This window comes from Lontra canadensis, unplaced genomic scaffold, assembly GCF_010015895.1.
Source record: "Lontra canadensis isolate GAN:19392208 unplaced genomic scaffold, GSC_riverotter_1.0 scaffold8, whole genome shotgun sequence".
Lineage (NCBI taxonomy): Eukaryota > Metazoa > Chordata > Mammalia > Carnivora > Mustelidae > Lontra > Lontra canadensis.
Window position 1 is genome coordinate 11,327,371 of NW_022631002.1, and position 26,217 is coordinate 11,353,587.

The window sequence follows — 26,217 nt, forward strand, 5'->3', positions numbered from 1 at the left end:
GAGTAGCCATTGGAGGGTTTCTGGCAGAGTGCTTTGAAAATACTGCTGTAGTTAGCACAGGGAGGGCAAGAGTTAGAGGGAGACGGTAGCTGATGGTTTGAAGTAATGGAGTTGGTTACATGTCATTGGACTCCGCCTGGTCCTGAGGTTCGTAGAATTTGGTGAGGGGACTTGGGTTGTAAGAAAAAGAATTCAAATATATGATTTTAGGGGCGCCTGGGTGGCTCAGTGGGTTAAGCCTCTGTCTTTGGCTCGGGTCATGATCTCAGCATCCTGGGATCGAGTCCCATATTGGGCTCTCTGCTCACTGGGGAGCCTGCTTCCCCACCCGCCGCCTGCCTCTCTGCCTACTTGTGATCTCTTTCTGTCAAATAAATAAATAAAATCTTTTTTTAAAAAAATGATTTTACAGTTTGGGGCCTGAACAACTGAAGAGTTGTCATTTACTGAAATGGGACAAACCAGGAAGTGCAATTTCAGAGGAAAGAATGAGCATTGGGTTTCAGACCTCATTTAATGTCAGGAACAGTAAGTATGATGAACATAAGTCTGGACTTTTCTCATTACCTTCGGCTCATTTCAGCTGGGCTAGGAATGAGACAAGGGTACGGCCGAGAGCCTGCTGTTAAAATGGAGCCCCCAGGGGCGCCTGGGTGGCTCAGTGGGTTAAAGCCTCTGCCTTTGACTCAGGTCATGATCCCAGGGGCCTGGGATCGAGCCCCGCATCGGGCTCTCTGCTCAGCGGGGTGCCTGTTTCCTCCTCTCTCTCTCTGCTTGCCTCTCTGCCTACTTGTGATCTCTGTCCGTCAAATAAAATAAATAAAATCTTAAAAAAAAAAAAAATGGAGCCCCCAGCCCCAACATGTGAGGCAGCTGGGGGAAACTATAGGTGGAGCCCCCAGCCCCAACACGTGAGGCAGCTGGGGGAAACTATAGGTGAGTCCTACCCTGAACAACTTGTCTTTCTCATCTCAGCAAAACCTGCAAGTGTCCCAAGGAGTCTACTTTGACAGCAGGGTGTCACTTCTATAGCTGGTACACTGATCTGAGCACACAGAATCCCCTCGCTGGGAATTAAGCTCCGTGTTGAGCACCTCCACCCCTCGCTGGCATTTAAACACAGGCTCTGGGAGCACTTGGCATTGGTGGTGGATGACCAGGTGGCATTTCAGAAGAAACACTTCCAGATTGCACATCCTTCACAAGACAGTATTCAATTAAAATGAAAACCACCTCCCCAAAGGAGACGGCATAGGTTCAAGATAAACGTTACTGGACTGCAAGCCACGCTACCACTGGAAAAGGCAACAAGGACCATCAAGGTCCCAAGTGACCTTAGAAGAGCTGTTTAGGGTCGCCTGGTTGGGGCAGTCGGTTGAGCATCTGACTCTTGGTGTCTGCTCAGGTCATGATCTCAGGATTGCAGGATCAAGCCCCACTTCAGGCTCACACTCAGCGGAGAGTCTGCTGGAGACTCTCTCCCTCTCCTTCTGCCCCTCCTACTTGTGCTTGCTTTCTCTCTCTCAAGTAAATAAATCTTAAAAAAAAAAAAAATAGAGTTGTTTAGTAGTAGGCTGGGCGCAGACACCAGCTGTCTCCTCAAGAAGGCTGGAGACTTGGGGCACCTGGGTGGCTCAGTGGTTAAAGCCTCTGCCTTCGGCTCGGGTCCTGATCTCAGGGTCCTGGGATCGAGTCCCGTGTCGGGCTCTCCGCTCAGCGGGGAGCCTGCCTCCTCCTGTCTCTCTCTGCCTGCCTCTCTGCCTACTTGTGATCTGTCAAATAAACAAAAAAAAATTTTTTTTTAATCTAAAAAAAAAGGCTGGAGACAGATGAACTGAAGCAGTAGACAACATGTTTGTGGGGTGTGACGGAAAAATGACAAACAAGATGAAAGCCAGAAGGAACAGAAGGATTGCAATTATAAAGTCCTCATTACCTCCTTCAACAGTTGAAGCTCACAATTTGCTAACTGTTATACTGGAGCGAAAACAAAGGCATGGTCTCCAGTTTTATCGAGCTTCTAGAATTGTATGGAAAACAGACATTTATTAAATCATTTTTCAACTGTGTAGAATGGCAGTTCTAATAAATGCTTTGAAGGAGAGATCCATGCGGTATTGAGAAACTCTAACAGACTCAGTTAAGGAAGGTTTCCCCAAGGATATCAGAATCTGAGATCTGAAAGAAAATGGAGCATTAACTAGTCAAAGGAGAGAGTTTTCCATGGTGTAACAACAAGCATAAAGGCCCTGAGGTAGGAAAGAGCATAGAAAAGGCCAATGACACTAGAGAGAGCCCATAAGACATGCCACCAGATGAGGCAGGAAGAAGTTGGTCATACAGGGGTATGAGCCCTATTATGGAATTTTGAATAATCTCTGAGCCTTGCTATGGGATTATGTATTTTGAGAGTCCTGGAAAGCCACTAAAGTATTTAAGCAGTGACATCACATTTGTGTTTTAAAAACAGCAGTCTGGCTGCTCTGTGAAAAAGAATTGGAGTTGGGCAAAGAAAGGTCTAAGTCTAGAGGTTAGTACAGCAATCCAAGGGGAAGACAGACTGGGCTATTGCCATGGAAATGGACAGAAATGGATATATTCAAAAGACAAGAAGTTACGAACAGGACTTGGCAGTGGATTACATTGTGGGGGTTACGGGAAGGAAAATGACAAAGAGAGTGACTCATTTTACAGTGTATTTGACTACACTGATGGTGGTACCGATCCCTGAGATTGATGACTTTCCACCCCACCCACCGCCAGGATCAGTGCCTCTTTAAAGGCAGAAGAGGGAGGCAGTTGCAGGTTAAAGATGTTAGAAAGGGATAATGAGCAGGGTCCTTAGCCTTGGAGGAGGTCTGTGGCCCTTTTCCCCTGAACTGGAGATAAGAATGGGGTCAAGTAAGTTGCACTCCTGTCTCCTCTAACTTTTGAAGTTTACGGAGAAGAAAACTGAATTCTCTCACCTTTAGGAACTGAGGTATACAATTGCTGGATGGCACGGGCTCCTGAATCATCCAGACAAAGTATGCTACTATTCCTGGCAACCTGACGGTTTTAGACCCAGGCTATCCATTAGAGCAGCCACTAGCCATGTGTGGCTATTGAGGATCTGAAATGTGGCCAGTCCACATTGAGAGGCATTTTAAGTGTAAAACACATACCAGATTTCTAAAGTATGAAAAAAAAATGTAAAATATCTCAGTTGGTTTTTTTTTTTTTTTTTTAATATTGGTTACACGCTGAAATGACAAGACTTTGGACACACTGGGCTAAATAAAATATATGATTAAAATTAATTTCACCTGTTTCTTTTGACTTTTTAAAATGTAGCTATAGAAAATTTTAAATTGCACTATGTGGCTCATCGTATATTTCTGCAGGACCTTACTGATTTAGACAGAAATTCAGACTAGTGTTTCTTTTTTTTTTTTTTTTAAGATTTTATTTATTTGACAGAGAGAGATCACAGTGGACAGAGAGGCAAGCAGAGAGAGAGAGGAGGAAACAGGCTCCCTGCGGAGCAGAGAGCCCCATGTGGGACTCGATCCCATGACCCTGAGATCATGACCTGAGCTGAAAGCAGCGGCTTAACCCACTGAGCCACCCAGGTGCCCCAGACTAGTGTTTCAAGATACGACATCATTCTACTATTTGAACCATCTTACCAGCTTCCGTTGGGCCATTTCACACTCCAACACGCGGGGCTCCAACCGAGAAGGACTACAAGGGCCAGAGTGCACAGCGCGCCCTTGGGGGCGGGGCCTGAAAGAGCGGCCTCCTTGGGAAGTTACGTCCACTACGTCCCGCGATTCTCTTCGCTGCCCCTCAGGGCGCGTACCTTGGAGGTTAGAGGGGAGCGTCCGGCAGGTGGTGGGGTGGCGGGCCGAGGGCGCGCCAGTGTGGGGGACCCCCTCCACCAAGGCTGCTGGGGGAGCTGCCTTCGGTCTGCCTTCCCGAGCCGGTTTTGTGTGTGAAGTGGTGGCATGGACCGTGCCTCCCCGGGCGCGCGTCCCGTTTCCCGGAAGCGCCGGTATCCGCGGCGGGCGGGCGTGGTGCGGGTGGCCTCGCTGCCGCTTGCGCGCCTTCCGAGGAGGTGGGCGCGCAGGTTGTCGCTGTTTCACGGGCCCAGAGCTTCTCTGGCCGAATGGGCCCCACTCCGGCTCTAGAGCCTGCCGAGGAGGGGCTGCGGTCGGGGTTACTGAGGAGAGGGGACTACAGCCAAAGCCTTTTCTCCCGTGTTAGCTGAGCTGCCTTCACCTTACTTTGAAAAGGGAGTGGGTTCTTGGGCTTTTTGTGCGTGTTGCCACATGCGATCTTGTGGGCAAAGACCTGCCTATTTAACTGAGCTGTTGTTTCATAGGACGTTACTCAAGACCTAAGAGAGAGTGGATTTGGAGTTTGGATTTTAGCGGACCTAGTTTAGCAAAACATGGATTCATTTCAGCTACCGTCCACGCTCACCCAGACAATTACGTGAATGAGAGGATGGAATAGTTCCGGGCTGCATCATCTTAGGGGGTCAGTGGTACTTCTGGCAAGTTCTGTCTTCCCTAGCTACTATGGTTCGTGGTATGTGCCTCTGGTTTAATTTCTCGTTGATGCCTTGAGATGCCCGCTCTCCCCCACCCAATCCCAAAATGAGGGGGGAAAATCCCTTCCAAATAGAGGATTCTAGGATCTCCCATACTTTTCTTTTTTTTTTCTTCCCTCCCCCCACCCCATACTTTTCTTTTGCCTGGAGAGATACATGGCCTGCTGGTTCTCTGACTTTATTTTATTTTTTGACAGAGAGAGAGAGAGAGATCACAAGTAGGCAGAGAGGCAGGCAAAGAGAGAGGGTGAAGTAGGCTCCCTGATGAGCAGAGAGCCCCATACGGGGCTCGATCCCAGGACCCTGAGATCATGACCCAAGCCGAAGGCAGAGGCTTAACCCTCTGAGCCACCCAGGTGCCCCAATGCCTTTTTTTTTTTTTTTTTTAATGCTTAGCTGTATCCATCACCATATGATCTCATTTTCTGCTGAGAAGCTTTTCATACATTTCAGTCCAAATGAAATTATTGAGTGAGCACAGAGTCAAGAGTAGACAGGTTTCTAGCAAAGTAGCCTCTCTGGTCTGATATGCTTAATGGTTTTTTATTCATGGCTTTACATTGCCTTTGCAGCCCCCTGCTGCCCAGGGGGCTCAAGACAATCAGGAACATGAAATGTTCCTTTTTGAAACATTAATCACAGTTGACATTAATTATGCTTAACATTGTAGCAGTAGCTTTTTATAAATATTACTTAATCCTCACAATAACCCATAGATTAAGTACTACTGTGATCCCTGTTTTAGCAGATAAAGACACAGAAACAGAGAGGTTAGGTAATCTACTCAGTATCACCCAGTTGGTAGCAAAGTCGGGATTAGAATACAGAAAGGGTAACTCCAAAGCCCACACTCCAGCACAGACTCCTGTGAGGAGAATGGTTGACTGGTGAGAAAGCTCTGGGCTTTGTCATTTCTCCCACCTGCCTCATAAAACATTATGGGAGAAATTAAAGTGTTGTTTTCTTGATGGGGTCATCGGAGATTTATTAGAGGGAGATCAAGAGTCAATCTGCTGGGAGGAAGTCGGAGAAGAGAAAAAAAGTCGGAAAAAGAGGATGTAAAAGAAGAACATCTGCCCAGAAAGATAAACCTTGTATGGTTAGAGTCTGCCCGAATCCAGCTGAGGTGTGCAGTATCTGATGTGCTACTTCCAAATGAAAATTGGAGTAGCAAGGATACTTCCCTCTCATGCACTTTTATTTTTGAGTAGTAGGTTGAGATTCATTAGATACATGTCAGTTGTCCAACATTTAAAAAGAAACATCTTTAAGAAACTGGGACTTCTTGGATCTTTCCTTAAAATGAAAAGGGGAGGGGTGCCTGGGTGGCTTAGTGGATTAAGCCTCCAACTCTTGATCTCAGCTCAGGCCTTGATCTCAGGATTGTGAGTTCAGACTGTGCGTGGGGCTCCATGCTGGGTATGAAGCCTGCTTTTAAAAGGTGGGGGGGCGGGGCAGTGCGCCTGGGTGGCTCAGTGGGTTAAGCCTCTGCCTTTGGCTCAGGTCATGATCTCAGGATCCTGGGATCGAGCCCCGCATGGGCCTCTCTGCTCAGCAGGGAGCCTGCTTCGCCCCCTCTCCCTGCCTGCCTCTCTACCCATTTGTGATCTCTCTGTCATCAAGTAAATAAATAAAATCTTTTAAAAAAGGGGGGGTGGTGTGTGGAGAGGGGACAGGGAAGTAGTAGAAGAAAGTGACCCATTAGAGTTCCAGAGAGAGAAACCTCTGTATGAACACGTCAGGCTACCCTGAAAGCCCATTGAAACGCCTGGGCAAGTTGTAGCATCTTGCGTTGCTTCTCTTTTCTGTTCTTCTGATGGTTGTGATTTTTGATCAGGCTCAGCACTAACGCGGACCATGTGGACTGCAGATGAGATTGCCCAGCTGTGTTATGAGCACTATAGGACCAGACTGCCCAAGCAGGGGAAGCCTGACCCCAACCGTGAGTGGACATTACTAGCAGCCGTGGTAAAGATACAACCTGCAGCTGACCAGGCCCATGGCATCACTAATAAACCAGCACAAGGTGAGGCCTTTTCACCTTCCATCGCTCCCTCTCACTATCAGAGATGGTAGGAGAATTGTTCATGGCTGTGCAGGGACAGTCCTGGCGGGCGTCCGCCACAGCAATGGGCATGTTCCCCCTGCTCTCCACCAGGGGGCGCAGTACTTGTGGTTGGAGCCTGCGGTGCTGCAACACAGTCCTGGGTTGAGTCCCCTATAGGAATGCCCTGGAGGAGTGTGCATGCGTGAAACCTGAGGGCTGGGGACCATTCACAGTACGGGAGCTCACCTAATGATTCGTTCTTTCCCTCTCAGTGACAAAGGAAGTTGTCTCAATGGGAACAGGAACGAAATGTATAGGCCAGTCCAAAATGAGGAAGAGCGGTAAGCCCGGGTGGTCTGAACAGCATTCATCCAGGGCGCGTTGGAAAGCACTTTGCATTTTGTCCTTTCCTCTCCTCATCCTGTTAAAAGGGGCCACATCACTGAGGTGGCTGACCTTTCCTTTCCCACTGTTACTCCACTGGGAAGGTCAGAACTCAGTTTAAGAATCAGAATAAACAGTGGAAGCAAAGGCGGCCAGGAACATGCTTTCTGCGTAGATTGGAAGTTGGCCGGTATTTTCCGGCGCAAACCAAAATTTCCCTGGAGCAGCTCCTCCCCATTAGGTCTGAACCCCCCCCCCCAAAGCAATCTTGAATTGATGGAGATTTGGACAACAAAAAGAATATGGAAATCCCTTGGAAAGCTGGCATCTTCACCTCCTGCTTCCAGTTAGATTCCTTCCCAGGTTTGCTTTCCCCATTTTCCCAGCCTTGCCTCCTGTGTGCCTGGACCACTGTGGATTGAATTTGATGGAATCGTATCACCACAAGCTCAAGTGTGATATCAGGCCACAAAAGATTTGGACCCCTTTCCTCCATCTATTTTCCTGTAAATTAGTCCTTCTCAGCTGTGGGGAGATTTTGTCCCCTGGGGGACCTCTGGCAGTGGTTGGAGACATTTTCCATTTTCGGTTGCCAGAAGTCAGGGGAGGGCATTACTATGCTACCTACCTCTAGTGCTAGAGGCCAGGAATGCTACTAAACATCCTCCCTTCCACAGGACAGAGCCTCACAACAAAGAATTTTCTAACCCAAGGTGTCAGTAGTACTGATTTGAGGAGGCCCTGTATTGCCATCAGTGATCGCAGTACTTCCTGACAGAGCCCTCCAGGAGCTCCAGGGCCATCCTGGTAACTGGGGAAACTGCTGTGTTCTACTGCAGGGAAACAGGGCCTCTGGTTCTCTGTGTCTTCACTAGTGTCCTGTCTTTGCCACAGGAGACATCCTCAATGATAGCCACGCTGAGGTCATAGCCAGGAGGAGTTTCCAAAGGTAAAGGGACAACCCCAGAGAATCTGACTTAGCCTGCCATGGGGAGCCCCAGAATTTGCATTTCTAATAAGCTCCCGAGTAACACTGATGATGTCGGTCTGTGAACCGCACTTTGATTAGCCCTGGTCTAGACCGTGGTCCTTACACTTGGTGTGCATCAGAATTACCTATGTTTGTGAAAACTCAGATTGTTGGGCCCTTCCCTGGAAATTCCGATTCAGCAGGTCAGGGGAGGGACCTGGATTTCTAACAAATTCCAGATGATGCTGATACTGCTGGTCAGGGGCCACACTTTTGAGAATCACTGGTCTGCATCATCCTGGAAATTCCAAATCACTGCCAGTCCCATCGGTCTGCAGTAACTCTCGCTTAATCATCAACCAGCCAGTCTTACACTTCACCAAAGTGTTTGGTTGTTCATTCTGGCCACACCTTGTGCCCCAATTAGGTACCTTCTCCATCAGCTCTACTTGGCGGCTGCCTTGAAGGAGGATAGCATCTTTGTCCCTGGAACTCAGAGAGGGCTGTGGAAACTCAGGCCAGACCTCTCCTTTGTGTTTTTCTCCAGCCATACACCCTGTAAGTATAGCCAACCCTTTGGATCATTATTACATTGTCTACTTCCTTATGTCCTCTTATCCTTAGATATATTCCTCAGAAAAGCTTTTCTGGCTGCAGTGTAGCTGCAAGCAGTGGACACTGCCTTTTTCTGAACGGGCCACGGTGCCTGACCACTTCTCCATCAAGGAACAACGCTGTGGTTCTCGGTTCCCAGTCAGGATTGGGAAGCTTCAAGCGGAAACTCCACAAAGGTCTGAAACCAGCAGTTGGGCTTAGAAGTCCAGAGCCCTGAGTTCTATAGTAATTTATCCTGAAACTCATTCCATTCATTCACTCCTTCAACAGTTATTTTCTGCTACTTGTCAGGTACAATGTGACGTTGGGTCTACAGCAGGGAGTAAGACTCTTAGCCTCATAGAGTGTAGACAGTCATGATCAGTTAAGTTAAATTTTGACGAGTTATATGGGGACATTCAGGGGCTGTGGTTGCATCAAGCAACCTAGCCTAGAGGAGACCACTGTTTTTTTTATTTTGAAAATGGAGAATTTCTGCTCTCTTTAGATAGCAGCTCAGGGATGGCCGTAAACTTCACCCACTCTAAAACCTTTGAAGGAGGGCTCTAACAGTGTTCTCTAAGTATTAAACTTTAAAACTACACATGCAATTAGAGCAGATATAGGTACTTGCTCTGAAGAGACAGAAGAGCCGTCAAGACTTGTCATAATTCAAATCCAAAATATAATACAGCTTAAGGAAGGATGAGTCTCATAAAAGAATCGGTTGAGTCAAAGGCCAGAAAATGACATACAGAGAAAGGCAGGGCTCATCTCCGCTTTCTTACTAGCCCTGGATACCCTGGTCCAAGAACCAAAGGATGTTTCTTAACTCAGTGCTTCTCACACTATAAAATGCAAGTGAATGATCTTAATAAAATGTGGATTCAAATTCATTAGGTCTGGGATGAAACCTAAGGTTCTGCATTTCTTTTTTTTTTTTTAAGATTTTTTATTTATTTATTTGACAGAGATCACAAGTAGGCAGAGTAGCAGGCAGAGAGAGAGGAGGAAACAGGCCTTCCGCGGAGCAGAGAACCCAATGCAGGGCCCGATCCCAGGACCCTGGGATCATGACCCGAGCCCAAGGCAGAGGCTTTAACCTACTGAGCCACCCAGGCGCCCCAGGTTCTGCATTTCTAACCAAGTTCCCATGATGTCAGTGGTGTTCGCCTATGGACCACACTTGGAGTAGCTAGGGCTTGGCTGACCCAGTGGTAGGTGTAGCCTTATGATGGAGAGAGATGCATCTGTGGATCACAGCTAGCCTCACCCACTAATCAGACCACATAGGTCAGTGGTCCACAGGCTGGTCTATAGCCAGATGGGAAAAATCTGGACTATAGTGAGTTTTTCAAAAAGTTTAATTTCTGGGGCACCTGGGTGGCTCAGGCCTTAAGCATCTGGCTTTGGCTCAGGTCATGATCCCAGGGTCCTGGGATCGAGCCCCACATCAGGCTCCCTACTCAGCGGGAAGCCTGCTTCTCCCTCGCCCACATGCCCTGCTTATATTCCCTCTCTCGTTGTCTCTGTCTCTCTCTTTCTGTCCAATAAATAAATAAAATCTTTAAAAGTCAAATAAATAAATAAGTTCTTTTTTTTAAGAAATCTAATTTCTTTCCACAAAAAGGTTATGAGATTTTGATTTATTTTATTTTAAATATTGGTAATTAGGAAAAAAAAATAGTAGTAATTAGGATTTTTAAAGACCTTAGTTGATGGAATACAAAATTGACCACCCCCTTTGTTGATCTTAAAATCTTCTGGAAATTTTACTGGTCTGTGAAATAAAAATCTAAACCCACCAACCCAACTACCCTGGGCTAATAGGTCATCTTTTGTACTGCGATGCCCATGCATGGTTTGTCTGCAGGAGAAAAGAATACTACCTGGAGAATGTAACTGTCTCCCTTTGCATTTATTCCTCATTACTAATTGATAATTTGGTGCCTGGATTAGCTATTTCAGACTCTTACTTGTGAGTTTTATTAGCATGAGTCAGCCTCTCAAGTTTAGGCATCTGTCTGGATCAAATATCCGAGCCTTCAGAGTGGGAGGTGGGCCCAGTCAATTCTCCAAAGTCACTGTCCCCTTGTGAGGTCTCTGGAAGTCCGCCAGCCAGCCTCTCTGGCCACAGTCCCAGTTCTACATTTCTTGCCTTTCCCACTCTTAGGTTATAAAGGCTACAGATGTATTATTTACACACTTTAGAAAAGCCATACACACTAGGTTAGTGTTTGAAGAAGTAGCTCCCTTCTCCAGAGGACGCTGTGCTTTTTGCTAACCTCTGGTTTTCTGTGTTTCTGTTTAAGCACAGAGTTGAGTCAGAAATCTCTAACCCAGCACAGGGAAACACCACTTGTGTAATTCACTGCAAAGCCTTTACTGTGAAGATATGCACGTAAATCTCCAAGATGGGGAATTTGGGAACATATTTGCCAAATATTTAACCATGAAACCAACCTCCCACTTTTATTTTCCAAAGCGTCTTACAGGATAACATTCCACAAAATGCACTTGGGAAATTGTGCTCGTTGTAAACCAAGGGTTCTCAACTCAGGACAGTTTTGCTTCTCAGAGGCCATTTAGCAACATCTGGGGACATTTTTGATGGCCAGACTTGGGGTGCTATTGGTATCTAGTAGGTAGAGACTGAGGAGCTGGTAACCATCCTATGATGTAAAAGATAGCCCCCACAAAAGGAATTACCTGGCCCAAAACATCAGTATTATGAATGTTGACAAACCCTGGTCAAAGCTAGTGTTTCCAAAACTTCCTGTGATGAGCATTACCTGGGATCTTTGTTAAAGTATTCTGCTTTCCAGACCCCCCACCCCCACCCCAGAGTTTCTAACTCACTGGGTCTAGGTAGGATAGAGCCACAAAGGATTCTTCCTCGGGAAATTTGGGCAAGTGTTCCTAATCTCAAGTGAGCTAGGAAAATAGAATTAGACTTTGATTCAGACAGTGGTTCTCCGGTCCTCAGAATGACCTGGAGAGCTAAAATACACACTGCGGGCGACCACCTCCAGAGTTTCAGACTTAGCAGGTCGACTGTGGCTTCCGAGAATCGGCATTTCTAACAAATTCCGTAGGGACATTGATGTGGCTGGTCCTGAGGCCTCACTTTGAGAACCACTGGCTTTTAAGAGGTCTCTTCTTTTGCAGGTGGGGATGCCTCCATCATTCCAATGCTCGAGTTTGAAGATCAGCCCTGCTGTCCTGTCCGTAGAGACTGGGCCAGTAAGCCATCAGAAGCCAGTGGTGACCTGGAAGTTCCTGAGGACACAGAGAGATGTGAGGGCCTGGGTAGTCCTGTGACCAAAAAGATGAGGCTTGAGCCCGGGACTCCTGACAGTATAGCTCAGCATCAGAGTTTTGGCCATCAGGAAAGTGGCCCAGTCACACCAGACGTCAGCGGCTCTCATTTTACTGCACAGGAACAGGTCCCTGTCACCAGAATGGCCCCCGGTGGTGTCAAAGTGGTGGACGTTTATAGAACCGGAGCCAAGTGTGTGCCCGGAGAAGCTGGAGACTCACGGCAACCTGGTGCTGCGTATCACCAGGTGGGGCTGCTCCGAGTGAAGCCTGGCCGGGGAGACCGGACTTGCTCCCTGTCCTGCAGTGACAAGCTGGCCCGGTGGAACGTCCTCGGATGCCAGGGGGCACTGTTGATGCACCTTCTAGAAGAGCCCATCTACCTATCAGCTGTGGTGATTGGGAGGTGCCCATACAGCCAGGAGGCGATGCATAGAGCTCTGACCGGGAGGTGAGCCAGGAGGGAAGGAGGGAGGGTACAGCTGGAACAGCCTTTCCAAAAAGCGGTCTCAGAAGATGTCCGAAGAGATTAAAATACCCATACGTTTTGATCCATTGGGTCTATTGCTGGGAATTTGTCCTAAGAAATAATTAAGAAAGTGCTCAGACATTTAGCTTTGTGTGTAGTCATGTTTTTTAAAAAAGAAAAGGAAACCAGTGAAATGGTTTAAAGCTAATATTGATGACTGTTGGACCTGGAAAGATGCTCATAATTTTTTTAAAATTTTATTTTATTATTTCAATGTTCCAAGATTTATTTATTTATTTATTTGACAGATAGAGATCACAAGTAGGCAGAGAAGCAGGCAGAGAGAGAGGAGGAAACAGGCTCCCTGCTGAGCAGAGAGCTCGATGCGGGGCTCGATCCCAGGACCCTGGGATCATGACCTGAGCCGAAGGCAGAAGCTTTAACCTACTGAGCCACCCAGGTGCCCCCCCAAGATTCATTGTTTATGCACCACACCCAGTGCTCCATGCAACATGTGCCTCCGTAATACCCACCTCCAGGCTCACCCAATCCCCCCTTCCCCTCCCCTCCAAAACCCTTAGTTTCTCAGAGTCCACAGTCTCTCATGGTTCATCTCCCCCTCCGATTTCCCCCAACTCACTTCTCCTCTCCTTCTCTCCATGTCCTCCCTGTTATTCCTTATGCTCCACAAGTAAGTGAAACCATATGATAATTGACTCTCTCTGCTTGACTTATTTCACTCAGCATAATCTCCTCCAGTCCCATCCATGCTGATACACAAGTTGGGTATTCATCCTTTCTGATGGAGGCATAATACTCCATTGTATATATGGACCACATCTTCCTTATCCATTCGTCCATTGAAGGGCATCTGGGCTCTTTCTACAGTTCGGCCATTGTGGACATTGCTGCTATGAACATTGGGGTACAGATGGCCCTTCCTTTTACCACATCTGTATTTTGGGGTAAATCAGTAGTGTAGTTGCAGGAGATGGTCATAATTTTTAAAGAGCAAGTTTAAAGATACAATGAGTTCGTGTTGGTCGTAAAGTATATATGCACATAGTAAAAAAATCATGGGAGGATATGCACCAAGGTATTAGTATGATTATCTCTGAGTTGTGTTATTACGGGTGTTTGTTTTTTTTTTTCTTCTTTGTGGTTACTCTGTTTTCTCATTGTTCTGCCCCGTACATATATATTGCTACTCTAATTTTTAAAAACCACCAGTGTCTTTAAAAGATAAAAGACAGGGGCTCCTGGGTGGTCATTGGGTTAAGCCTCTGCCTTCGGCTCAGGTCATGATCTCAGCGTCCTGGGATCGAGCCCCACAGCAGGCTCTCTGCTCAGCGGGAAGCCTGCTTTCTCCTCTCTCTCTCTGCCTGCCTCTCTGCCTACTTGTGATCTCTGTCAAATAAATAAAATCTTTAAAAAGAAAAAAGATAAAAGACAAAGGATGATCACTCAAGTGTGGTCTCCCTAAGGAAGCGTGGCCAAGCCCAGTTAAGGCTGTGGTAAAAGAAGGCAGGGAGAGGCCACTGCTGGGGGGAGGCCCGTCATGTCGGTTGTACTGCTCCTGAGACCAGGGCCAGGGAACACACCCAGGGAGTGTACCCAGGAGAAATGAAAACATGCATCCACGTAAATACCGACACATGAACGTTCACAGTGGTACAAGTCACACCAGCCGCAAAACGAAGCAGCCCAGATGTGCATCAACTGGTGAACAGATCAACGAAAGGTAATAATAGATTGTTAGATCATCAGCCCCAAAAAGGAGCAAAGGCTGGCCCAAGCTACCACACGGATGAGCCTCGAAAGTTCCGTGCTGAGTGAGAGGAGCCATGTAGCGGATGATTTCATGGAGCGAAATGTCCAAAATAGGCAAATCCAGAAGTAGGTTGGTGGGTGCTGGAGAAATGCATGGGGAGTGACCGCTGATGGGTGCAGGGTTTCTTATCAGGGGTCAAACATGATAAATTCAGATTATGGTGACAGTGGCACAATTCTGTGAATATAGTAAAAAACAAACAAAACCTTAAATTGTACACTGAGAATGGATGAATTCTGTGGTATACAACTATAGCCCAGCATGATGTTTTCAACAAAAGCACTCTTAAGCACTCTGCCCAAGACATTTTCGGTGTTTTCTGTGCTTTCCCTAGTCTGCTCAGTTCCAGAGCAGTGTCATGGTAGCCTCTAGATGGTGTGAAAGACCCAAGAAGGAAAAACGAAGCTTGTCTGTTACAGGAGAGCTTTGGTTTCTGGTGTGTTTGGACGATTCCCTAGGAAAAGATACTGACAAGTTAATATTGCTCTTTGAGGGTTTGCAGTCTTTCAAAACCAGTACCAGGACTGGAGTTTAGTGTCCCTAAAGTCTCTGAGGGGTGGTGACTCAGCTAATCATTTTCACTTCAGAGAGATAGGAAGGGATCTTTCTCTGGCCACATGGCTCGTAAGATCTCGATTCGGTTCTTTCACACCCTCTCACTGAGACTCAGGGGCGGTGAAGTGGTCCATGGGTGTAGACACTGTCTTCCAGAGGACCATGCTGAAACTGAGTGCATTCTCCCTCACATTTAGGTGTCGGAACGTCTCTGCGCTACCCAAAGGCTTTGGAGTTCAAGAAGTGAAAATACAGCAGTCTGGTTTACTGTTTGAACAGGGCCACAGCGCGGTGCAGGCAAGAAGGGCTGATGGCCCAGGACGACTTGCTCCTTGTGGCGCAGGTAAAGTATCTGCCCTGTTCCACTTGCCCTGAGTAACTTTTGCACAGACCATGGAGTGGCCTGGAGGGGGGCTGCATCCCCCAGCCCAGGGAGGCAGCTTCTGACCTGAGTCCTCAGTAGCAGAGGCTTGACCACACTGAGTCAGGGACATGCTCTGCAAGACACCAGGCAACTTACTTTTCCTGTCTTAGCCTCAGGCTCTTCATCTTCAGATAAGAACGTCATTTCTTAATTAATTAATTATTAATTACTAATTAATAGAATTAAGGAATTCTATTAATTCTTAATATCATTTCTTAAAATTAATCCAATTAATAAAACGGGCAGAAGGGATGAACAGACATTTCTTTAAAGAAGACATCCATGAAGCAAGATGGGATTGGGAGGGAGATAAACCATAAGTGACTCTTAATCTCACAAAACAAACTGAGGGTTGCTGGGGGGAGGGGGGTTGGGAGAGGGGGGTTGGGGTTATGGACATTGGGGAGGGTATGTGCTATGGTGAGTGCTGTGAAGTGTGTAAACCTGGCGATTCACAGACCTGTACCCCTGGGGGAAAAAATATATGTTTATAAAAAATAAAATAAAAATATAAATAAATAAATAAAATAAAATTAAAAAAAAAAAAAAAAGAAGACATCCAGATGGCCAACAGACACATGAGAAGATGCCCAGCATCACTCATCATTGGGGAAATGCAGATCAAAACCCCAGTGAGCTATCACCTGACGCCTGTCAGAATGACTAAAATCAACACGAGAAACAAGTGTTGGCAAGGACGTGGAGAAAAAGGAACCTCTTTGTGCTGTTGGTAGGAATGGTGGGAATGCAAACTGGTGCAGCCACTGTGGAAAACAGTATGGAGGTTCCTCAAAAAATTAAAAATAAAACTACCCTATGATCCAGTAATCACACTAGCGGGTATTTACCTTAAAAGTACAAAAACACTAACTGAGAGGAAACATGCACTCCTGTGTTCACTGCAGCATTATTTACAGTAGCCAAGCTATGGAAGCAGCCCAAGTTTCCATCGACGGACGAATGGATAAAGATACTGCTCAGCCATAGAAGAAAATGAAATCTTGCCATTTGGAGGGACTTGGATGCAGCTAGAGTGTATTATGCTAAGCAAAATAAGTCAGGCAGAGAAAGGCATACCATATGATCTCACTCATATGTACAATTTAGGAAACAATGAGCAAAGGGGAAAAAAGAGACAAACCAAGAAACAGTCTTTTTTTTTTTTTTTAATATTTTGTGTATTCATATGACAGTGCACAAGCAGGGGGAGGTGCAGAGGGAGAGAAAGAAGCAGACTCCCTGCCGAGCAGGGAGCCCAATGTGGGACTGGATCCCAGGTCCCAGGGATCATGACCTGAGCCAAAGGCAGACACTTAACTGACTGAGCCACCCAGGTGCCCCAAGAAGGAGAGACTGTTAGCTCTATAGAACAAACTATAGAACCTCTTTAAATCACTGTATTCTGGAGGTCGGGCATCAGAGTGGCAGCTGTTGACTTTATTTTGGAGAGAGGGAAGTATTTTTGTGAAAACACTTCTGACATTCACAGGAAACTGAGGAGTTTTAACTCTAGAATCTTGTCTTTGCACAGCCATCAGCTGGAGCGCAGTTCCCGAGCAGCCGCTGGATGTCACTGCCAATGGCTTTCCGCAGGGAACAACGAAGAAAGCCATCAGGTGCCTTCAGGCCAGGTAAGCAGGTTGAGGCAGAAGGAGATGGTGGCTGTGCAGGCACCCTTTACCACTAATTCCAGAACGTCTTCATTGCCCTACCCCTCTTAGCAGTCATTCCCCAGGCCCTACTCCAGCCCCTGACATCCATGAATCGACGTGATGTCTCTGTGGATTTGTTCTTTCTGGACATTCCGCTGTGTAAGATACAGGATGCGGCTTATTTTACTTAGCGCAAGGTTTTCAGGGCTCGTCCGTGTTGTAACACGTATCAGTCGTCCATTCCTATATACCATTGTGGTATTTCTTGGGGGTCTGCCCGCTGCTTTTTGTTCATCCGTCCTTTTGTCCATGGCCATTTGGGTTATTTCACTTTGGGGCTATCAGAAATGGTGCTGCCGTGAACATTGATATAATGAGCTTTTAGGCAGGCATATGTTTTCAATTCTCCTGGGTATACCGTGGCATGGAATTGCTGAGTCCTGTGATAACCTTGGGGTTTTTTTGCTTTTCTGCTTTTTGGAGGAACTGCCAAACATTTTCCGTAGCACCTGCAGCAATTTAAACTCCCACCAGCAATGGATGCGTCTCAGTTACCCGACATCCTTTACGACACTCACTGTGGCCTGATTTTTTCATTGGAACCACTCTAGCGAGCATGAGAGCTATCTCGTGGTTTTGATGTGCCTTTCCCTAATAACTGTTCGAGCTTCTTTTGATGTTGAGTATTCTTTCGTGTTTTATTTGCCATTTGTGTATCTTCTCTGGAGAAATACCTATTCTGATCCTTTGTCCATTTGTTTGTTTATCTTTTTATTGTTGAGTTGAAACATTTCTTTGTATAATCTGGATGCCAGTCTTTTTTCACATATGTATTTGAACATATTTTCTGCAATTCTGTGGGTTATCTTTTCACTTTCTGAAAGGGTCCTTTAAAGCACGGAAGTTTTAAATTTTGATGAAGTCCATTTTATCTGGTTTTTTCCTATGGTGGTTTGTACTTTTAGTGTCGCAGGTAAGAAACCATTGCCTGATTTCCCAAGGGCCTCCTGGCTCCAGGCCATTGTTTGCATCTCTCAGGAGACCAGCTGTTAGCCACCGACCAGAGTGTGTTTTACCTTCAAACCTCAACTCAGCTACCACTGCCTTCTGGCTCACAATTACCGTCCTCTTTTCAAATTCCCATAGTGCTGTTCTGTAGCTTGTCCCAGTATGTTGGCGCTCTCTGTTGACTGGGAGCACCTCATATTCCCATGCTCTCTCTGTCTCCAGTATCCACGTGACTTTGGACAAGGCCAGTTGCTCTCCAGGCCTCCATGCGTGCATCTCTTGTCAGATGAGGATACTGGAGTAGATGATCTGAGATCTGTGACAGGCTGTAGATGTCTCTCCGTTTAGAAGGCAGACTCCGTAAGGGAGGAAGTAGAGCAGGGCAAAAACAGAAACCTTACGGTTCAAGAGACTGATGTTTAATTCCTGGTTCGCTTCCTCCCCAGGGTGTGACCCTGGGCAAATTACTTTACCTCTCTGAGCCTCCGTTTCCCCAACTGTAGAGCAAGGGGAACTAAAAGTATGTTTCACCCACGAATGTGGTGAGAAGTCCTGGCGAAGGTCGTGCAGGCTTAGGGCAGATATCTTGTTAAGATTGATTTCCCCTTCCCTTCTTCAGAGAAGCTTCATATTCTGTGTGGAAGAGTCAGTTTCTTCCAAAGACTCCCAGGTTTTCTCACGGCTCATGCCCTCATGCTGGCATCCTGGGACCACCTTCTTTAGAACTGTGGGGAACAGGAACGTGGACTGGGATGTTAGAGACATTTAGTATACTAATGCAGTACAAGAAAAAAATATTTCATTTAAGTCTTTGTGTTCTTTTCTACACAATGCAATAATAACAGACCCTCATTTTCAAGAGGTTTCATTTTACTCTTCCTGTAAGTGGCAGATCCTCTTCCCATCCCAGAGGATCCCGGAGAGATCATTACATGCCTCACTGGATTATAAAAGAAAAGGATGAGGAATTAAAAAAAAAAAAAAAAAAAAACAGAAAACCTAAGTGCATCTGAGTTTCTTAAAGATAAGGCTAGATTAAGAATACCAATGTTGGGGCGCCTGAGTGGCTGAGTCAGTTAAGCCTCTGCCCTTGGCTCAGGTCCTAATTTCCGGACCCTGGGATCGAGCCCTGCATCGGGCTCCCTGCTCAGTGGGGAGCCTACTTCTCCCTTTTCCTCTGTCCCTCCCCACTGCTCATTCTCTGTCTCAAATAAATAAATAAAATCTTAAAAAAAAAAAAAAAAAAAAGAATACCAATGTAGAGGGTGCCTGGGCAGCTCAGTTGGTTAAGCGTCTGCCTTTGGCTCAGGTCATGGTCCCAGGGTCCTGGGATCGAGCCCTGTGTTGGGCTCCCTGCTCAGCAGGGGGCTGCTTCTCCCTCTCACTCTCCATCTGTGTCCGCTCCCAAAAAAATAAAATCTTTTTTAAAAAGAATACCAATGTAAATGTGTAATCTTAAAGAAAGTATACTTGTGTGTATATCTTTTCTAGCTCCTTGATGCACCAACCAGCAATGTTTTTCCTGAGGAAAACCTAATACCAAGAGTGTAATCCTTGCTGCTGAAAGGAACCAGGGCTCCCTGGAGAGTGGCAGCTGCCATGATTGCTGTGGAGGGTTGCTGTGCTCCACAGATGACCCGAGTGGGGATTACTGAGTAGGTCTCATTGACGGAGGAGTAACTAGTATGGCCACTCCGTTCTGCTGTTGAATAGATCTTCAGAAAGGTCTTACTTCTCTTGAGGGAGCTCTGTTTCAGCAGAGGAGAGGTTCCCAGCATCTCCCTTCTGTCTTTATAGGTATATGTACCTTAACGTTACTCACAAGGCCGTTGCCTTAGGTTGGAAACATTGATAAGAGAAAGGGCTTTGTTCCTCCCGAGGGAAAAATGTTGGAACCATTTACAGACCTGGTCTCCAGAAGCTGTTAAGCTCACTCACACTGATGGCTTCTTACGGTGAACCTGGAGGCCTTGACATTGCACTACAATGTTGGTGGTAAACGGAATCCATTAGGGCTCCTTCCAGGGAGGTTTAAGTGATGTGTTTCTTTAACACACCTTGATGGGGAACCATCTCCAGCTCCGGATAGGCATGGCTGATTGCTAAGGTTTCTTATTTGGGTGAATGAAAGGCCTTCGTATGCTCCATTCACACTCTGTAAAAATAAACCCAGATGTTCTCGCATAGTTGCACATCAGTGGCCCCTGGGCTATAGCAGAAGTTTCAAGAGCTCACCTTTCAGTGTTTCAAAAGGAAGCAGGAGCGTCAGGCAAGACACTAGTTTATTTTTGATGTTTCTCCTTTACCTATTCTGGGTAAGGTGGGCAGCGCAAGTGTTGAGTCTGTAAGAGAGTCTATAAGACTCTCTAGACTTCTTGAACAGTAAGATGTATGGTCCTGTCCCCTAGAATGATGAAACAGACTCAGAAATACAGAACAGACTGGTGGTTGCCAGAGGGGAGGGGAAGGGTTCGGGATGGGCGAGAATAGAGGAAGGGGATTAAGAAGTACAGACTTCCAGGGGTGCCTGGGGGGCTCGGTTGGTTAAGCCTCTGCCTTCAGCTCAGGTCATGATCCCGGGATCCTGGGATCGAGTCCCACATGAGGCTTCCTGCTCCTTTGGGAGCCTGCTTCTCCCTCTACCCCTCCCCCAATTTGTACTCTCTCTTTCTCTCTCTCTCTCAAATAAATAAATAATATCTTCAAAAAAAAAAAAGTACAGACTTCCAGTTATAAAATAAATCATGAGGACGAAGAGTACAGCATCAAGGTACAATCAGTAATCCTGTAATAACTTCATGTGGTGAGAGACAGAAACTGTGTTTACCGTGATGAGCGTTTCATAACATAAATAATTGTCAAATCACTGTGTTATACACCTGAAACTAATATAACATTGTAAGTCAACTATACATCAGTTTTTTAAAAAATCACCATGGGGCACCTGGGTGGCTCAGTTTGCTAAGTGACTCTTGATTTTAGCTCAGGTCGTGCTCTCGGGGTCCTGGAATTGAGCCCTGTGTTGGGTTGTGTGTGCGTGCACGCAGCTGTGTACTTTCTCCACCCCTCCCCAAATAAATCTTTAAAAAAAAAAAAAAATCATCCTCTTTGAGGTCAGCTACTACAATGCTATTTTAAGTAATTTCTTTATATTTCATTTTCTGCTCACTGCTGTTGTAATCAGTTTTTTGTTTTTCCCTGTTGCAGCTAATGTTTGTATCCAGCAACCTTGTTAACTTCTTACTCTCCTAATTTATCTGGGAATTCTGTTGCTTTTTTTTTTTTTCCCCCAAAGTAAACGATTTTTTTTTTTTAATTTATTTGACAGAGATCACAAGTAGGCAAAGAGGCAGGCAGAGAGAGAGGAAGGAAAGCAGGCTCCCCGCTGAGCAGAGAGCCCGATGCAGGGCTCGATCCCAGGACCCTGGGATCATGACCTGAGCTGAAAGCAGAGGCTTAAACCCACTGAGCCACCCAGGCGCCCCCAAAGTAAACGATCTTTTGCAAATATTTCCTTTCCAACCCTCCATTCCTTTTATTTATTTATTTTTCCTTGATTTACTCTCCTGGCTAGAACTGACAGTCTGCCGGTCATTGGCAAATAATGATTTTGGTTTTTGTGTTTTAATCCTTACTCCTTTTATTTCTTGTCTTACTGGCCAGAACCTTCTGGGTAACATGGGATAAAAGCAGTGCCCTTGTCTTATTCCTGATTTTAAGGACGTGAATTTGCTGCAGGTTTTTATAGACATCCCTTACAGCCATAAATACTGTCTTTTTCCTAATCCTCATTTGCTAAATGGTTTTAAATCTTCTGTGGATGTTGAATTCTAACAGATGCTTCACTGCATGTTTTTTCTCACAAAAAATTTTTCAAAGATGTTATTTATTTATTTGAGAGAGAGAGAGCGCATGAGAAGGGGCAGGAGCAGAGGGAGAGGGACAACAGATTGCCCTGAGCATGGCTCCTGATGCGGGGCTCGATCTCACAACCCTGAGACCATGACCTGAGCCAAAATCAGGAGCCAGGCCTTAACCAACTGAGCCACCCAGAGCTCCACCCCGCCCCCCGCTTTTTTTTTTTTTTTTTTTTTTAAGATTTCACTTATTTATTTATGGGGTGGGGGAGTTTCTCACGATTATATTACATTTCTCCTTTAATCTGTTAACAAAATAAGTTTCATTAGTTTTTTGGCTTTGGGTTTTTGTTTTGTTTGTTTTTTTCTTTTTTTTAATGTTAGAGGAACCTTATGTTCCCAAGCTCCAGCTGCCACACCAGCTCAGTGAGGGGCCAGGGAGAGCAGCGTGTGAGGGCTCAGGGCCCCCTGCTAAGTAGCCTAGGTGCCAGCCAGGTAAGGGAACTTCTTGACAGATGGTACACTTCCCTATTTCACATATCCCGGTTTGGCCACGGCGTCCAAGCTAATGGTACAGTGTGTGAGAACAGCGAAGCCTCTGGTGTGTAAGGATGAGACCACCCATTGTTGGCCGACATGCTTCCCTACTCTCAGTCAGCTCGGGAGCTGTGTAAGGGAGGGAAAGGAGGCACATACAGGCCAGATCCTGGCAGCATGGATGGCCAAAAGCAAGAAGGCCCTGGTGGGCCGGTGGCCAAGTGGCCTGGCCACACTCACTTTGCCCGATGTTCCAAAATGGGGCCTGCATGAGGCTTTGTGGTGGAAGCCAAGGGTTGGCCTCAAAGGCGCACAGTGCCCAGAGGATAGTCAGGAGACTCTGTGTCCAGAGCTCATCCAAGTGGACTTTATGACCGCAGCTCCCACAGGGAACAGCCCTCGAGGCTGAAACCACTACAGTGCCTTGAGCAGTATTACCCACCGGCTCAGCTCCCTTGAGGAGAGGTAGCCCGGTGTGGCTGTGGGTGTCCTGGAGAGAGTTTAGTAATGCCATCTCCCCCTTTACCTCACATGAGCATGTCATCTTGATGATTTTGCTGCTGATGACACTTCTTTTTGTTTTGTTTTATTTATTTGACAGAGAACACAAGTAGGCAGAGAGGCAGGCAGAGAGAGAGAGAGAGAGAGAGGAAGGAAAGCAGGCTCCCTGCTGAGCAGAGAGCCTGACACGGGGCTCGATCCCAGGACCCTGGGATCATGACCTGAGTCGAAGGCAGAGGCTTTAACCCATTGAGCCACCCAGGCGCCCCTGCTGGTGACACTTCTTAAGATGAGATTGCTTTTTCTCCCTCACCCCAATCAGGTCTAGATGTCCTTCATGTGAAGAACAGGTGGAAATGGGGCCTTGGTGCATTCAAGCATAAGAAAGCTCCGTGTGAAGCCCAGCATCTCGGAGGGGCTGGTACGCGCTCAGCACTTCTAATAAACCTCTTTGTCCTCTGCTTCCAAACAGATCCCGGATCAGCAAAGTGGAACTCTTTAGATCATTCCAGAAACTGCTAAGCAGTATTTCGGAGGACAAGTGGCCAGACTCCCTCAGGTGATGTTGTTGACCCATGTTTTTTCATATTTAGGAAGATTTGTGGGTTAATTCTGCCTTACGAATGGCAGGAAGCCTTGGCGGGAGTCCGTGGGCACTTAATTACCGCTCGTGCGCTGCTCTCTCTCTGGGGCTCTGATTGCCAACACACATCTGAGGTGTGCAGGATGGTTGGCTTAGTGGTGCCGTTACAGAGGATATTGTGGAGGGGGGGAGGAATCGGGGTTTGGCCCGTTCCAGGCTCTCCTTTCACCCTCCTCCACATGGAGAGCCAGGCTGACATGTGAGGGTTTGGGGAGAGTAGAGTGTGTTAGGAGCGTGACTCCCTTCTCTTCCGCTCACGTCAGTGGTTGTGAGCTGCAGCTCCATGAATGAAATTGCCACCAAGCAGGAATGTACAGAACTCTCAGTCTGCTGCTGGCACGGCTGGGTGGGACAGTTCAGACACTAACTACTGGAGGTCGGTGCCCCTCACTTCATAGGTCAGACACAAGCCGCTCAGGCTTCTGACCGCTACCTACAGACTCACTAGAACAGCTCTTGAATTCAGGAAAGCACTGTACTGAACAATTCCTTTGTATTGTGAAGGATATGAACCAGAAGCAGCTAAAAGAAGGGTCACCCCCCAGCACATCACTTGTTATCACCAGCCAGAAGGGGGACCCAAGTTTCAGTGTCCAGAGTTTTCGCTGGTTTCATTAAGTCAGCCTGACCGAATAGTGGGCCGCGTGATGTGACTGAACTCATTCACCATCTCCCCCTCCGGTCAGGAGATCAGACCGATAGAATGACCCACTGTACTCTGTGGTTAGTCTTTCTGGCATGGCAGCCGCACCCTGATCAGTTAGGGCCCACCAGGAGTCACCTCATTTAGTGTAAACTCGGGTAATCACAGGGGTCCACCATGAAAAACAAAGACGTTCCTGCCCCCAGGAAAATTGAGAAGGTTTGGAGGTTCCATCTCAGCAACTGACAGCAAGACCTGCCAAATTCTTTATCGTTCTGTGTACAGTGGGGAAGCTGAGGCGTTGCTAGAAACTTCTCCCCGAGCAGGCTAGCCCCTTGCTGTCACCACTGTGCACACTATAGTCAGTAATGCTGCCCTGCAGTCCATTTGCTCGATTTTTTATCTAGAAAAATGAATCAAACTGACCAGGGGGCGGGTTCCAGACATTTTGTGTGTCAGTGAAAACAACTCTGAACTAAGATCAGGAGAAACTTGATTCCAGAGGATCACTGCAGTAAGAGAGGGGCCATTAGAGCAGCAGCAGGCCTGATGCCAAAGTGAGGGCGCTGAGGTCGTTTGGTTTGTAAGCCTCCAGGGCAGGTGGGAAAGAGCCTTCCTTTGTGGGGAGCCGTGAGCGAGGCTAGAAAGAAGCGGGAAGGGGGCATGGGAGACTCAGTCAGTGTGAGGGGACAGGTGGACAGGAAATGGGAAATGTCTTTTCTTGAGATCAGTCGATTCTCGGTGGGGTGGAGGGCGCTGGGGGGATAGTTTGTTATGAAGGGCTCACTACACATTCTGATGCTGGCTCAGGCTGAGGGTGGATCAGAGTTAAGGGCCTGGGGGAAGGACAGAAGCATAACTAATGTTGGTCACAAAAGCGAGAATTTTGTCCAGTTTGGTGTAATGTACAAGCAGTTCAGCTAGTCTCTGAGACAGAATGGGAGTTTGGAGCATCTGTCATAGGTAGGCCTAGGGGGCGTCCGTGAGTCTGACAGGGAAGCGGACTTCTTTGCAGGAAGCCATTTCCCGGAACACTTTAAGCCAAAAAGTAGTTATTTGTCTGATTGCACCAGGACCAAACAAGACTAGCATTATTGATTATCACCTGTTTCAATCCATGTTGCCTTCTGGTGAGTTTCTTACACTAGAGAGAGTTGCTGTAGGAAAGCATACAAAATCCTCCTGTTCCGAGGTCTGTTCCTAGGTCTCTGGTTAGAAGTCTGTCCGGCCGCTGGCTCAGTTGGCCGCCCTGCTGACTGATCGCGGAGAACCCGTGTGCTTGCTGGTGTGTGTGCATTAGGCTGCGGAAGCTGGAGACATACCACGAGTACAAGGAGGCCGCATCTGCTTACCAGGAAGCCTGGAGTGCGCTCCGGAAGCAGGCCTTTGGGTCCTGGCTCCGCAACCCGCCAGATTATCACCAGTTCACATGAGAAGCGCAGACTGCATCAAGCACGTTGGTGGCAGAGTTTTCCAGCTCTTCACACTGGACCGCTGCTTGCTTTTGTGCTGGACAAAACGGAGCTTTTCTTGTGGCCGAGTCAGGCAAGCGAAGATCGCCAAAAAAAGATCTGCCATCTACCAGAGTGACCTGTCACTTCAGACAGAACTCTGGAACACGGAACAGGCTATCCTTGATTGAAGTCGCTCTCTCTGCTGAAATGGCATCTAGCTGGTGACCTTCGCATCTGTGCTGCCTTGTGTGTTATTGCTTCTCTAAAATAATGGAATAAGAACGTGGAAAGCGATGCTTTAAAAGGACTCTGTGGTTGCTCTGTTTTGCGTGTTCTTGCTTTGGCAAGTGTTTATGGGGTGGAGATGATGTTCAGATCGGCAAGTTTTAGCGCTTCCTTTGGTGCTGTGGACGGGTTTTCTCTACCCAGCCTTTCTTCCTGGGAGAACTACCCTTTCCTGCTCTACCCACGGCACTTGGTTGAAGCAGACCTTTCTCCCTGGCTGTGAGAGTGGGAGCCAGCCCGATAATCCCGGAACCGCTGCGAGAGCTAGCAGGAAAGAGTCTCTCTCTTGTACCAGGAGCTATAAAGGCCACAGAGTCGTGGGACCACCTGTGGCTGCTTTTGCCACCACACAGCAATGGGCAGCTTGAGAATGAAGGCAGTCGAGAAGGAAATCTGTTCCCGTGACCTTGTCTGGATGCCCCTGCTCACCCTGGACTCCCAAGTATGTGAC

General features: G+C 47.0%; 1 protein-coding gene across 1 annotated transcript; it reads left to right on the forward strand.

Moving 5' to 3' along the window:
- The first annotated feature begins 3,812 nt into the window (after positions 1 to 3,812).
- Positions 3,813 to 25,460, forward strand: ADAT1 (adenosine deaminase tRNA specific 1). Its single transcript, XM_032854610.1, has 11 exons — positions 3,813 to 4,033; positions 4,364 to 4,572; positions 6,432 to 6,620; positions 6,914 to 6,982; positions 7,920 to 7,974; positions 8,423 to 8,553; positions 11,758 to 12,358; positions 14,960 to 15,105; positions 16,718 to 16,817; positions 23,214 to 23,300; positions 25,328 to 25,460. The coding sequence occupies exons 2-11, from the start codon at positions 4,563 to 4,565 to the stop codon at positions 25,458 to 25,460; spliced, it is 1,521 nt and encodes a 506-aa protein (XP_032710501.1). The 5' UTR covers positions 3,813 to 4,033; positions 4,364 to 4,562.
- Positions 25,461 to 26,217: the final 757 nt, after the last annotated feature.

Coding starts and splice junctions, on each gene's coding strand:
- ADAT1 (XM_032854610.1), top strand. Junction 6,983..7,919: donor GTCCAAAATGAGGAAGAGCG/GTAAGCCCGGGT, acceptor TCTTTGCCACAG/GAGACATCCTCAATGATAGC. Junction 7,975..8,422: donor GCCAGGAGGAGTTTCCAAAG/GTAAAGGGACAA, acceptor TGCCCCAATTAG/GTACCTTCTCCATCAGCTCT.